At 39.1% G+C, this 15076-nt stretch overlaps 1 protein-coding gene across 1 annotated transcript in view; it reads left to right on the top strand.

Annotated features, from left to right (window-relative positions):
• UST (uronyl 2-sulfotransferase) overlaps positions 1 to 15076 on the top strand; it is a 276063-nt gene that overhangs the window by 86728 nt on the left and 174259 nt on the right. The window contains exon 2 of the mRNA XM_024200172.2: positions 14118 to 14161. Coding sequence (XP_024055940.1) covers positions 14118 to 14161 — 44 coding nt within the window. The remainder of the gene's footprint in view (positions 1 to 14117; positions 14162 to 15076) is intronic.

Here is a 15076-nt window from a genome sequence, read left to right as displayed (position 1 = left end):
CGTCAGCAGGTAAATAAAACTGGCCCGGCCCGCCAGGGTGCTTACCCTGGCGAGCCGCGTGCCGAACGTTGCCGACCCCTGTTCTATAGACTGGGGTCAAGATCCTTCGTCTTGTGGAGCAGAACTGCATCCCTAGCTTCCTCAGGTTTCTGCCAGGCAGTGGAGGAGGTGAAAGGGTTTGGTCCTAAGGAATGGAAAAAATATCACTATGCACTGACGTTACTGTTTTCCACCCCCCACCCCCCATGGATGTGAGTAAAATTCAGAGTTTGAGGATTAATTATCCGTTCCATCTATTTAACACAGATGATTCTCTCTTTCCTTGAGATCTAACTCTGCTTTGTAACTAGCAATATGTGTGGTGGGTGTAGACCTCAGTGCTACAAGATGGGATTGGATTTTGAAGCATTACAGTTTTTTCTATGTACGCTTCATGGAATTTCTTTTCATTGGGTATTTTTTCCAAGACACCACTAACCTGAATCTTGGGATATGTACTTAGCTGGATGATAAAATCTGGCTTTGACTGTGTGTGTGTGTGTGTGTGTGTGTGTGTGTGTGTGCGCGTGTGTGTGCGTGCGTGCACACGCAGGGGTGGCCAGCCTGAGAAAAAGCCAGAATTTACCAATGTACATTGCGAAAGAGCCACAGTAATACGTCGGCAGCCCCCATCAGCTGTTTTGTGGTGTGCAGGAGCATCTGGAGGGAAGGAGGGAGGAGCAAGGGCATGGCAGGCTCAGGAGAGGGCCCGGGAAGGGGTGGAGTGGGGGCAGGGCCTGTGGCAGAGCCAGGGGTTGAGCAGTGAGCACCCCCTGGCACATTGGAAAGTTGACACCAGTAGCTCCAGCCCTGGAGTCGGTGCATATACAAGGAGCCGCATATTAACTTCTGAAGACCCACATGAGGCTCTGGAGCCACAGGTTGGCCACCCCTGCTTTATTGTATAAACTTGTGTACATGTTTTGGGGGGTAGGAGAATGGATTTATTTTTGAACCTTTTTAATCTTTTTAATTTGTGTTATGCTGTTACAAGACTATCTAAGTGAGAAGTAGGAGACCCCTTTCAGAATCATTCAGAGCACTGTGTAACTGCTGCTTTTTTAAAACTCAGGACTCTTCTACTAACTGTAACAGGCTACACCATGGATTGGAGTTCTTCAGTGGAGGCATTGCAAGAGGGAAAAGGTTAACATGCCTTTTGAGACCATGCATGATTTGAATAGTCACAGGAAATAAAAGGTTAAATGAGGGCCAGTAATGTATGTATACTTATTTAAACTTGGTATATTCGTTGAAGAAAATCATAACTAGGTATCCTTAAATATAAAGGACTTAGTCATTAAAATCCATCAGTTTATCGGAGAACACATAAGAGTGAAAATGTCTTTTGAACTGAATCCAGTAAATGGATAGTGTGAAAATTGAGTGGTATTGGCCAAATCATTTATAATAATGGAAATATTTACATTAAATCATATTCAAGTATAGAAAACCATCTGAAGTATTGTTTTTTGTATAATAGAATAATTACGTTATAATAGTTCGCTAATGCTTCAGGACTGAAAAAGAAGCTATAATATGTTCCTTTGCCCTTTTTATGTGGCGTTTTGCGCTATTGGCCACTTTTTTATAGAAGGTGACAAGAAATACTATGACCATGGTTTGTTTAAGTTTTAGGGAAAGGATAAATTGATAGTGATTGGAATAATTTGTAGCTACTTTGATCTAGCAGATTAACTCCAATCCTTTTTATGCTCAAAGAGGAAAGCAGTACAAAGAGATGTTTGCCTTCCATATCGCCTTGCTTTTCAAGGGCAATATTAAGCTGGGGAGGTCTTGTGACCTTTAAAGAGAGACTTGCACAGTATAAAACAAATAAAGAGAAACATAGTATGTGTAAAAATATTTTACCTGAGCAATATTTGTTTCCTTTATTACAGAGTAAATGCTTTCTCCCAGCTTCTCCTTGATCCTTCAGTGAAGTCATAATCCCGTGCTTGTGGTATTGGTCAGTTGCCATAATAATGGTTGTAATGTCACACATTCAGCAGGACTTCACTGCAGATTCAAACAGGAGGAGTGGGAAAGGAGAGCTAATAACTGATATCAAGATGGCTGAGGTATTTAATGCCTATTTTGCTTCAGTCTTCAATAAAACTGATAATGGTGACCAAATACTAAACACAATTAATAACAATAAGAAGGAAGGAATGCAAGCAAAAATAGGGAAAGAATAGATTAGAGAATATTTAGATAAATTAGGTATATTCAATTCGGCAGGGGCTGACAAAATTCATCATAGGTGGGTACTCTAAGGAATTAGCTGAAGTAATCTTGGAACTGTTTGCATTTATCTTCAAGAACTCGTGGAGGACAGGTGAGATCACAGACTGAAGAAAAGCAAACTTACTATATATCTTTAAGATGGGCAACAAACAAGGACCCAGGGAATTACAGACCACTCAGCTTTGTTCACTAATTTGTTAGTAAATTATCAGTTTGTAAGCACCTGGAAGATAATAGGGTTTTAAGGACTAGCCCCCATGGATTTGTCAAGATCAAATTGTGCCAAATCAACCTTCTTTCCTTATTTGATAGAGTTACTAGCCTAGTGGATGGGGAGGAAGTGGTAGACATGATATCTCTTGATTTTACTAAGGCTTTTAACACTGTCCCACATGATATTCTCATAAACAAACTATGGAAATGTGGTCTCGCTTATATTACTATAAGGTGGGTGCATAACTCATTGAAAGATCATACTCAGAGAGTAGATATCATCTGGAAGGGTGTATATACTGGGGTCCCACAGAGGTTTCAGTTCTGGATCTTGTACTATTCAATATTTTCAATAAGGACTTGGATAATGGAGTGGAGAGTATTTTCATAAAATGTGTGGATAACACCAGCTCGGAAGGGTTGCGAGCACTTTGGAGGGCAGGATTAGAATTCAAAATAATCTTAACAAATTGGGAGAACTGGTCTGAATTCAGTAAAGACAAGTAGAAAGTACTACACTTCAAATGGAAAAATCAAATGCACAACTACAAATTGGGGAGTAACTGGCAAGGTGTTAGTAAAGGATTTGTGTTTTACAAAGGATCACAAATTGAATATGAATCAGCATAGTGGTGCAGTTCAGAAAAAGGCTAATATTCCGGGGTTTATTAACAGGAGTGTCGTATGTAATTGTCTCGTTCTTCGCATTGGTGGGGCTTCAGTTGGAGAACTATGTCTAATTCTGAGCATCACGTTTTAGGAAAGATAATAGAATCATAGAAATGTGGGACTGGAAGTGACCTTGATAGGTCATCTAGTCCAGTCCCCTGCACTGAGACAGGACTAAGTATTATCTAACCATCCCTGACAGGTGATTGTCTAACTTGTTTTTTAAAACCTCCAGTGATGGAGATTCCACAGCCTCGCTAGGTAATTTGTTCCAGTGCTTAACTATTCTTACAGTTGGGAAGTTTTTCCTAATGTCTATCCTAAATCTCCCTTGCTGCAATTTAAATTGAGGTTTGCAGAAGATTACATTGTTTTAATGCTGACATCAAACAAATAAGTCTTCAGAACTGTCAAGATTTTTGTGCACTATATTAGTTTGATTTAAATGAGAAAATGGTTTGTTGGCAATTATACAGAAGTAAAAAGTAAATAATTAAATAAAGGATAAGTACAAAAACAAATATCTATGACTGAATCATTAAAATAACACTAAAGTTTAGCTACAGAATACTGAAATTGCCAACAGCATGACAGAAAAGTTTTCTCGCGCAGCAGAAGCATTATCCCTCTGCCAACTCTCAGTCCCAATTATCTGTCTCAGAAAGGGGTATCTGTGTAACTACAGACCTTTTTCATTTACATTTAGTTAGCTTTTGAAGTCCACGTGACCGGAAGTTTGTAACCTGTGGTGACATTTTTGTCCTTACATCAAATGTTCTTTTCCCCAGTGTCACATCTGCTCATTAAACAATAAGACAAACAATTCCTAGAAGTCAATGCGGGTAGCCAAAATTTCTAAATGTGCACAAATATTAGGTAGTAGTCCCTTGCAGTTTTCATTTGTTTTTCTATGGAAATACCCATTTTGCTTCTCTTTTTCATGGCTAACGTACCTTTAATAGTTTTTTCATTAGCATGCAAAGGATGGTAGCTCCTCTGCTGGCAGCCTAACTCAAATTAAGAAAATGATATGTGTAAGAAGCACACATTCAGAACACCATTTATTCCAGATTGTTATAATTAGGGATAGGCAAGCTGGTTTGAGTAAAATAAGAACAGACCATCCAGCAATCTCACACTTTGAATCTGAGCAGAACCATTAGTTATTGCACTGCCAACACTTATTTATACTTAGCCAAGCCAGCTTTGCACACAATTTCTGTAGGCCAATATATTTTTCTTCATTAAACAATTTGTCCTAAAATATAATCTAGATTTCATTATGTTTGAGTCAATATGCATCTATATATGATTTTCTGTCTTCAGGCAGCCTGTTGCATCTCTAAGGTTTTAATAGATGAGCCATCAATATTTTATTGAGTCATATGAGGATTGTATATGGCATACTTTTCTGTTTTCTCTCTCTTTTCTTTCTCTCTTTCACTTACGTTCTCTTGAATTTGGCCGGCTAAAATGTTTTTTATACATAATGTGGAATTAGAAGATTAGAACTCTGCTGTTTGTGTTACAAAAGCACAGGCATTTACCAGTGGCTGTAAAGTAGAATCTCTCTTCACATTCAGCAGGATAGGGCTTATGACACACAGTAGAGTAACTATGACTCTATCCTGCAGAGGGCAATGGTACATATATGCACTATTTAGTTCATTGACAACATTAGTGAAAACAACACAACCAAAGCCTTGATCCAGAACTTGAACTATCTTATCCTTTACTTTTCCTCTTTTGTATACATGGCATTTCCAGATCCCAAATGAGATTTGAAGAAATGCTGAAATACTGCTAAAACAGCTGTGCATGGTGAAACTAATAGAAGTACGGTAAGTAGTACCAGAAATCTTGCAGACAAGCCTATTCCTGTGATATTTTCAGCCTAGTTTTTGTTATGGTTTGTATAATTTGTATAAACTTTGGCTAGATCTCAGAACTTTTGGCTTCTTATCTGAACTGAACCATTGAAAGTTCCGAGGTTCATCCATTAGTAATTATAATTATCCCATTCACTTTTTGAATTGATTCTTTATAAAAACAAATCAATGAAGGCCTTGTCTATAATGGGAATTTACAAAGACAGACATCTTCCCCAAAAAAACGATAGATTGATCCACTGAACAGTTAAACTCTTAAATTGGAGTTTATTAAGGTAATTATAATAGATAATGAGATAATGGTTTGGTTTTATTTTTATGCATAATGAATTTTTTAATCTAAATATTTTCCTATTAAATTTGGACTTCTACATTGATATGTAAGCTGCAGATATGTAAATCCTTTGTACCTTCTCATTAGATACTAGTCCAGTTAGTATTGTTTTTTATATATGCTGTTGCTGCAGAATGACCAGTGAGAGAGCTTGCCAAATTGACAGTACTGTGTATTTCTGGGAGATCAGTGCTTTATTCTATTTATAGTAAGCCAGAGCTAAATTATTTATAACTGGTTAAATTGAAAGTTCCCAGACTTCATTTTACAAGAAAATGAAATTGCCCAAGTAATCTCTTCCATGTCCCGTCTTTCTTTGCTTTCAGTGCACAATCCCGTATTCATTGGTACCGAGTGAATGATGCCCTATAATGGATTTTCTTCTTGAGAGCGAGAAGTTTAAAAAAAAAGCCGTACAAATAAAATATAGTGCATAGTTTAAAAAAAAAAAGGAAAACAAAGAATTAAATTCCACTTCAGGATGTCAAATACAGAATAACACTATTGTGCTGGTGTGTGTCACTCCATTAAAGATCTTAATGAGATGATAGATTTATACTGAAGAGAGCAATAATAGTTATGTAGCTTTTCATACAGGATGGATGCAAGTTTGGGGTATAATGTGAGTCTTGTTACAGCACTGACTGGTTACTGGGGCTTTGTCTACACATGCCTTTTTTCTGAGAAAGTTCCCTCTATTCCCACTGGTGCAGCTCTGCTAGTTGTAGCAATGGCAGGAATTGCCCTTTTAGATGAGACTCAGCTTGCTGATGGAGTTTTAGCCATTGTGTCGTCTAAACCTGCTCACAACAGGTCTATGTGACACTAGTGAAAATGCTGGCAGTTGTTGGCATCTTGTTCACATTAGTGCTCCTGCCGTTAGGGCCACGCCAGTGTTTGCAATGGTGGGGAAATTTTCAGAAAAATGGTATTTGTGTAAGCAAGGGCTGAGAGCCTCTACCATACAGTTGTTGGTGTCATTCAAAATACCTCTTGAAACAATAGACCATGCTGAAAAATGGTGCCAGGCAAAGAGTAGCAACATGACTCCAACTTTAGGGACCAGTCCCTGTCTCACTGAAGTTAATGGCAAATGTCCCATTCATTTCAATGTTGCAGGATCCAGGTTCTTGATAACTAAGAGTCTTTTACATACCTACTTGCTCTATGGGGCATGAGACTCTATTACACTGTAGCAGACTTTGAGACAAGCCTCCTAAAGGAATAGGTAGTCAAGTATTGCTCAGAAGTATATAATTTATCTTTTTGTCAGAATAAATCACAAGTTGCTGCTTGCGTTTCATATATCCATAAAAGTGTTGGTGCGCTATGCTCTAGAGTGTTTCCACCTGTTGTTTTGCCTTCCTGTCTACTTCCTTTTTTCCCTCAAGTGGGGAGTTCAGATGGTTTCATGCCCTTTTCCTCACTGTGTTCTTAAAAAGACATAGTAGTAGGACAGAAGTGATCACAAGCCCACCCATACCTTCTCTCAGATGTTTTGGTGGTGGGAAAGCTTTACTCTCCAGGCCAGGAAAAGCATGCGATGGCCACTTTAACTCTTCCTTTCCTTTGGGCCTTAGGAGGTCTACAGGGGGCAGAATGCATGGCTGGCTGAAGGATTGGGTAACCACTAGGAGTATAATGAAGGCTGGGATTTTCAAAGGAATATAAGCTAGCTCATAGGTTCATGGGGCAAGAAGACATCACTGTGATCAACTAAACTGATCTCCTGTATAACACAAGACACAGTACTTCCCTGAATTAATTTCTGTTTGGACTAGAGCTTATCTTTTAGAAAAACATCCACTCTGGATTTAAAAATTCCGAGGAGGGGGAATCCGCTGTAACCCTTGGCAAATTGTTTCAGTGATTGATTACCCTCACTGTTAAAAATTTGTCTTATTTTCAGTCTGAATTTGTCTAGCTTCAGCTTCCGCACACTGGATCTTTTTATGCCTTTGTCTACTAAAAAGCCCATTATCACATTTTTGTTCAATTGTTGTTTATAAACTGTCTTCAAATAACACCTTAACCTTCTCTTTGTTATGTTAAATAGATTGAGCTCCTTAATTCTATCACTATAATGGGTGGGCAAACTACGGCCCGTGGGCCATGTCCAGCCCGTCAGAACTTTTAATCTGGCCCTTGAACTTCAGCCAGGGAGTCGGGTTGGGGGCTTGCCCTGCTCCACGCAGCTCCCAGAAGCAGTGGCATGTCCCCCCCCTTTGGCTCCTACGTGTAGGGGCAGCTAGGATGCTCCACATGCTGCTCCCGCCCCAAGCGCTGGCTCTGCAGCTCCCATTGGCCATGGTTCCCAGCCAGTGGGAGCTGCAGGGGCGACGCCTGCGGACGGGCCAGCGCACAGAGCCGGCTGGCCGCGCTTCCGCTTAGGAACTATAGAGGGGACATGCCACTGCTTCCAGGAGCTGCTTGAGGTAAGCGCTACCCGGAGCCTGCATCCCTGATTCCTCCCATGCCCAACCCCCTGCTGCAGCCCTGATCCCCCTCCCACCCTCCAAACCCTTTGGTCCCAGCCCAACCCCCTGCCCCAGCCCTGTACCCTGACCCTCATTTCTGGTCCCACCCTGGAACCCGCACCCCCAGCCAGAGCCCTCATCCCCTCCCGCACCCAAACCCCCAATTTTGTGAGCATTCATGGCCCGCCATACTATTTCCATACCCAATGTGGCTCTCAGGCCAAAAAGTTTGCCCATCCCTGCACTATAAGGTATGTTTTCCAATCCTTTTATCATTGTTCAGATAAGAGCCACAAGAGTCTCCAATTTATCAGTATCCTTCTAGAAGTGTGGACCCCAGAACTGAACACATTGTTCCAACAGTGGTCACACCAGTGTCAAATACAGAAGTAAAATATCCTTCCAACTCTCACTCAATATTCCCTTGTTTATGTATCGCAGGACCGCATTAACCCTTTTGGCCACAATGTTGCATTGAGAGCACACATTCAGATGATTATCCACTCCCCCAAGTCTTGTTGAGAATCACTGTTTCCAGGATAGAATCCCCCTATCTTGTAAGTGTGGCCTACATTCTTTGTTTCTAGATGTATACATTTACAGCTGGTTGTATTAAACCATATATTGTTTGTTTGTGCCCAGTTTACCAAGTGATCTAGATTGCTCAGGATCAGTAACCTGTCCTCTTCATTATTTACCACTCCCCAATTTTTGGGTCATCTGCAAATTTTATCAGTGATGATTTTGTTTTCTTCTGGGTCTTGATTAAAACTGTTAAATAGTGCAGGGCCAAGAACTGATCCCAGGCACCCAAATACAATTAAAATCCAGTGGAAGTTAGGCTTCTTGGAAAGGAGGTTTGCAGAAAACATGGCAGCTGAGATGTAGAACTTCTGATCCCCCTCCCCCCCCAAGCAAAATCTTGCTCAAGGGAAGCTTTAAGAGCTCTGCATGGTCCTATCCTTTCTCCTCCTTCCTAAACCTAATGTTTTCTCCCTGCAGCTCTTCTATTCTTTCTGCCTGATCTCTAATTTGTTCATGTAGAACTTGTAATTACTCCCTGGGTGCAAGCAACTGATCCTCATAATGTACATACATACTTTTCACCTCACCTCTCCCATATTTCCCAATACCAAAAATGTCTTTCTTTCTGATTTTGTAATTTTTCTTCACTTATTTCGTTTTGAATTGGCTATAGAAATAACTGCCTTGATCTGGTAGCTGAACATTCTTCTTTGTTTAAATTTGGTCTGCTGGTCCTTGATTGAGAAACTTTCCATGTCTTTGATTCCAAGGAAAAAAAAGATTTAACCATCAGGTTCTCACAAAGACCTTGTATATATCTGACTCACTACATGTTAAAGACTACAAATTATCTAAGAAACCAGACCACTGTAAGACATTAATTTCTTTCATTCTATACCTGAATCTTTCTTTTCTTCAAAAAACTGAGAATTCAGAATATATATTCAGTCCGTGCAAACATGGTATTGAGTATTGATGTAGTTCAAGTGGATATGAGTCTGAAAACTGATTCCTTTTTTAAGTGATCAGAATTTCCATAATATTAAAGGAGGGAGAAGACTGTTATTGGCTTATCTAGGAAACCATATTTTTTAAGAATAAATAGGCTAAAGAACTATCTGATGACATTTTCAGGACAATTAGGATCAACTGCATCTTTAATAACTTTTATTTAAAAAATAAAATGAGAGCGAGAAGGTGGGGCAGAATAATCTCAGTTACTTCATGAAATGGGTTACTCCAAGGCTATGGACCCAGATTTCAATATGAACAGATTAATGTACCTTCCATTATCATACCATAGCCACCTCAGAAAGTACTTTCTTTTCTTATTGATATTTACAGTGATGGCATGCACATTCTCATATGCCAGTACAATGTTCTAAGTGTTCCTGGTGCTATACTGTGTAAACACAGAATAATAAATTTCTTGTTCTCTGCTTCATGTAAGCATGCTATACAGAGAAACCTATTCTGTCTTATCAACATAGTGACCGTAGTGTTTATGATATAGTACCTTAGTAATGAGCCGCTCACCTCTACGACACGTCTTTCTTTCAGACTAGATGATCATGATAGTCCCTTCTGGCCTGAAAGACTTAGTCTGTGTCTTTCTCTTTCAGCTCTTTTAACTTCTCATAGTAGGAAACAGTTAATAGAATGCCTTTTCTTGATATGTCTTTATTGAAACTTTCATGGTTTAACAATATATATATATTTTGTTAGAGGCCATGTTGGGGTGAAAGTGGAGCCTTCTTTCCTACATGCAAGTCCTCTGTGCGTTTTGTAGATGTCTTTGAGGTTCCATTCCCAGTTTGCCTTCCATGACCCCTTCTGCTATACTAGAAGACCTTCTTCATTCTTACCAGGTTTTCAACTTGCTATATGAAACTTCCTGCAGATGTATTTCCCAGTATAGCTGTTTCTCAGATTGGCTTTGCATTGATATGAATTTAGGGCTTGATCCTGTGGTGTGGTGATCAGTGAGAATATTTGCAAAAGGACTTCAACAGGATTGAAGGCAGTGGTGAGCATGCCATAGAGCAGCAGTTCTCAAACTGTAGATCGAGACCCCAAACTGGGTCCGGACCTCTTTTTAATGGGGTCGCCAGAGCTGGCATTAGACTTGCTGGGGCTTGGGGGCCAAAGCCTGAGCCCTGCCGCCTGGGGCCAACTTCAGTGCTGGATGGCGTGGCTTGGGTTACAGGCCCCCCACATGGGGCTGAAGCCCAGGGGCTTTGACTTTGTCTCCTCCCCACAGGGCGGCAGGGCTCAGGCTTCAGTCCCCCCACCCAGCGTTGTGTAGTAATTTTTCTTGTTAGAAGGGGGTCAGGGTGCAATGAAGTTTGAGAATCCCTGCCATAGAGCATGCTCTCTCCTGTCAATGTCCTACGTTCCTGGATCTGCTGATTTTTTTTGTTACACTCTGGGTAGCGTATTAACCATTTGGCAAAAGCTTTCATCTGTTTAGCAAAAGGGAACATTTGTTTTAAACTTGCTACACTGAAAAAAGGATTCAAATTAGTGCATTGATTTGTCATTCCATACATGTTCAAAATAACTCCAACTTACATGCTAAAGGGGCAGAAGAATGAAATGTAGCAGAAAAAGATATCTAACTTGAGGGTGGAATTTAATTTTCCCTGCTGGTGACCCACCCTTTTTGCCCCCTTTTTGGTTTGTGCAAGTTACCCTCATTGGATTCTAAATCAATCCTATTTAAACTTTCATCACTTATATCTGTCTCATGACAAGTTTATATCACCACTTTTCACTGTTGAATTTTGTCCAGAGACTTCCATGGTAAATGAATCTGTTTACATCCACTCAGAATTGGACTCACTGCTTTTAAATGTGTGTAGTAGCAACCAAATCAGGCTGCTAAAATTGAAATTTGGTTTAAAAACAGAAATCAAGCACATGAAATACCTGTGACAAGCCAGATATGAAGATAACTCTAGTTGCTCAAACACTGAAAGATTGGTTTCAAGAAAACAAAGTGAGGAAAATGCAACATACAGAAAAAGTGGTATAGAAAGGTGAGATGTTGATAATTTGACCATATTCAATTTTAATGTATATTTCAAAAAGATGTTCTCCTTTTAAAGCATTAGCTCATACTTTCTAGTTCAGTCTTTTATAAGGAACATACTGTAAGCTATAGTATATAGTATGAATGTACTGATCTGTTTAGAAACTTGAGAGGAAAAGAAAACAGCAGTAATTCAGATCCTTTTTTTTTTTTCAGCAAAATTAACCATGACAGCTGTTTGCTAAAACTATAATTAATGTTCTTTTAATTTTGGTAAACTCAAATGCCTGGAATAACTACAGTGGTGTGTATGAGTGTGAATGTGCATAGACAGGCTTAAACATACCTTTTTTTTCAATAAGATGTAATATTTTCAAAAGGACCCATTACAAATCTAATACTTTTTAGTGAGTTGCTACTTTTCAGATATTATGTATAATTTTTAATGTTTGTTTATTTAAAAATTGTTTGCATTGCCTAATAAAGGCCTGTGCTTAACACAGAACAAGAAAGACAACTTAATTTTATTTTAAAGAAAAGTATTAAAAGCCATTTTTACATCAATAACGTCATTCTCTTGGCTGCATTCATTACGGGGTGTGTTGCTGGACGCATTTAGCTACTCCATACAAACTCTTCATTGTTAAGGAAAACTGATGTGTACAGACAGCCGGATCGTAGGGAAACATAGTCTATGGCTAGTGCTGAAAAGAATGGCATTAGCATAATGTCTTGGCTTTGACAAACTATATGTAGCAGTATTTTTTTTTTCGAACTGCTGATTCTTCCCCATCAAACATGTTTTATCAGAGGCTTTGCCTATAGAAGAACCATTTTATCAAAGGACCATATTGGACTCCTTTCAATTATCTGTGAATAGAATTACTTTCCAGGTAATCAGAATCTTAGCAATGGAATGCAATATTAGGTGTAGGGTGAGAGTGGAGCATTCTGAACCAGAAAATAGCAATTAATTAATTAATTAGTCCCACAAAGAGAAGGTACTATTATATTAGAATAGTAAGAAGATGAGCTTTTGATTTTGCATTAAGGACATATGAGGGAGACTTGAATTGGAAAATGTGTATGTTCTTTAGAGCGAATTCAATGAAATAAAAAATGTTGAGGCTTCTACATTTGTGGACTCTCATGCCAGACCAAGGAAACTGTGAAAAAACATCTTCTTTGGATTTGGAGTAGGTTTTACATGATGTTGAACCTTAGATTATAGTTTTTCTTGACTCCCGCTCTTTATAGTGTCAGACAACTGATTTTTAAACTTAAAGGAATTAGAAAAAATATTGAAAACACAAAGGATTTAAACTTAATTTACATAGTAATTCAAGCTTTTTTTTTAATAAGATGGCTCGATTAGTTGTATTTAACTAAATTAGTTGTGTGAAGCTCTCATTAGCAAACCTATTGGATTTCATGCCTCCTCTGTCCAAAATGCTCTCTTTTATGATGGTACCATATATAATTCTGCAAGATCCCTGTGTTGAGCCACTGTCCTTCGGGCCAAGGAGGACTGAATTTCTGGGAACCCTTTGAGTCTGCAGTACACATTCTTAACTAACCAGAGCATTTCATTGAGAGCTACGTCAGGCACTTCTTCCTCCCAAAGACATTGCGTGTTGCCGCTGCAGCACTGAACAATCCAGGGATCCAGAGACTGACTTATCAGTGGATCTCATTTGTAAGGAACTTTTTCTCTCATGGTACTTGTGTGGGCCCCATCATTGTGGTATCTTAGTGCTTCATAAACATTAATGAATTTTATCCTCATACCACCTAGCCTAGTGGTATTGGGACAAAGGGATTTTCTTACTATCTTGGGCTTGGAGATGACTCAGATGACAAGATGTTTGAATGCAGCCATCAGCCTGATGGAGACTGCCAGAACTGCTGAGAGCCTTTTGCCCTCTGATGGGTATATTAGGAAAGGTTCTGTTTGATATGGGGAACAGAGTGAGAGTTAAGGAAGAAACTGTGTGTGTGTGTGTGTATATATATAAAATAGAAAAAATCCTGAAGTTGTGGGTGTTTTATATTGGACTAACCTACAGGAAAGCACTTGAGAATCACAGGCTTTTTCTTTGGCTTAAGGAAGGAGAGCAAGTTGGGATTGCAGATATAATAGTGTTGTTTATTCATACCTTCTGAATCTTCTGAGACAAAAAATAAATCACAGGTCAGTGAGCGGGAATCCAGTATAGGAAAATGCAGAAAGTCTAGTGCAGGTATCACACCGTGTTTGTCAACTTAATCTGACCAAAATCTAGGAGCCAGTCCCAGAATGATGTTATATTTTTGTTTTTAAAACTAAATTGTCTACTGAGATTCATGAATTATAATTGTTTACAACTCTGTCCTTATTCATGTAGGCTGTATTTTTAATAGTGTGAATAATTAAAGGTGCCATCATTGTCCCATTTCAGACACCTGGACCATTTAGTTTTGTACTAAAACTCTAACATTTATGCAACTGGCTGTCAAAAATGTGGATGAGCCAAATCACCTCTAGTTTTAAACAAAAGAAAAATGTAGCAAAAGAAAGTATTTGTTTGACTTGGGTCCTGTGACAAAACAGAAACATTGGGAGAGAGACTAATTCTCATAAGATAGCACTAAGTTATTTTTGTGGGTTTGAAATTACATTGCATCATTTTTGTGTTTGTTTCTTCCCCCCCCAGGAAATTCCACTTACTTGGATGACCATGGACCACCCCCACGCAAGGTGAGCTCCTTCCATCCTTACCAGTTGCTTTCCTGTTGTATATTTGGGCCAAATTGTACTCTGTTCCTCCCTAGTAAATGTGGAGTAACTCCACTGAGTTTTACATTGGTGTAGCTGAAAGCTCAATTTGGCCCTTTTGCCCCCCCCTCTTTTTTAGAAAGCATTTTCCTCTCTCAGGCTTTTGTAGATAGCTTGCACAGAAATATGTTTAACTTGGGTAAAACTGGTTCATTGAAGTCAGTGGGAACGGGATTTCAAACTTGTTCTTTCCTGGTGCCAACATGACGCAGTTTGTCAATACATACAATAGAATGCTCAGTGGTCCTCTATTCTGGAACAATATTATCACTTGGTCGCTTTAGGAAGTGTCATCAAATTGTTACAGTTGTCATTGTTCTTGTGAAGTATTTGCTCACAAATGCAACAGCCAAACAGGGCTAAATTATTGTTTCTAACCCCTCAAATTAAATCTCTTCCTCTTAGTTTCCCTTTTTAACAGCAAGTATTTCAACAGGTATAGTACTTCTAAAACCTTAAAAAACAAATGCAGAATACATGAACTCAGTGAAATTGAGGTCTGTGTTTAAAAAAAAAAAAATCTGAGAGTAAATATTAAGAATGCAGCACTGGCTTATGCTGAAGACAGTGTACTCTTAAAAGGAAATGTTTATCAAGATAAACATTAATATTTCTTGATTTTTAAATGAGACTAAGTGTCTTCAATATAAACTTAAGTTGACCTACATTAGGTTGACTTACAGCCAGTACAGGGTCATATCCACACTGGTCTTCTTCAGTAGGTGGTGTGCGTCCTCACTAGGAGCGCTTCCACTGATTTAAGAGTGACAGGCACATGCAGCCCCCCACTGGGAACAGGATAGCCACACCAGGCTTCTTAGCTCCCCGCTCCTCACC

The sequence above is a fragment of the Terrapene carolina genome, unplaced genomic scaffold, assembly GCF_002925995.2.
Source record: "Terrapene carolina triunguis isolate 2854851 unplaced genomic scaffold, T_m_triunguis-2.0 Scaffold85, whole genome shotgun sequence".
In the NCBI taxonomy this organism is placed as follows: domain Eukaryota; kingdom Metazoa; phylum Chordata; order Testudines; family Emydidae; genus Terrapene; species Terrapene triunguis.
This window is presented reverse-complemented; position numbering and strand designations above follow the sequence as displayed.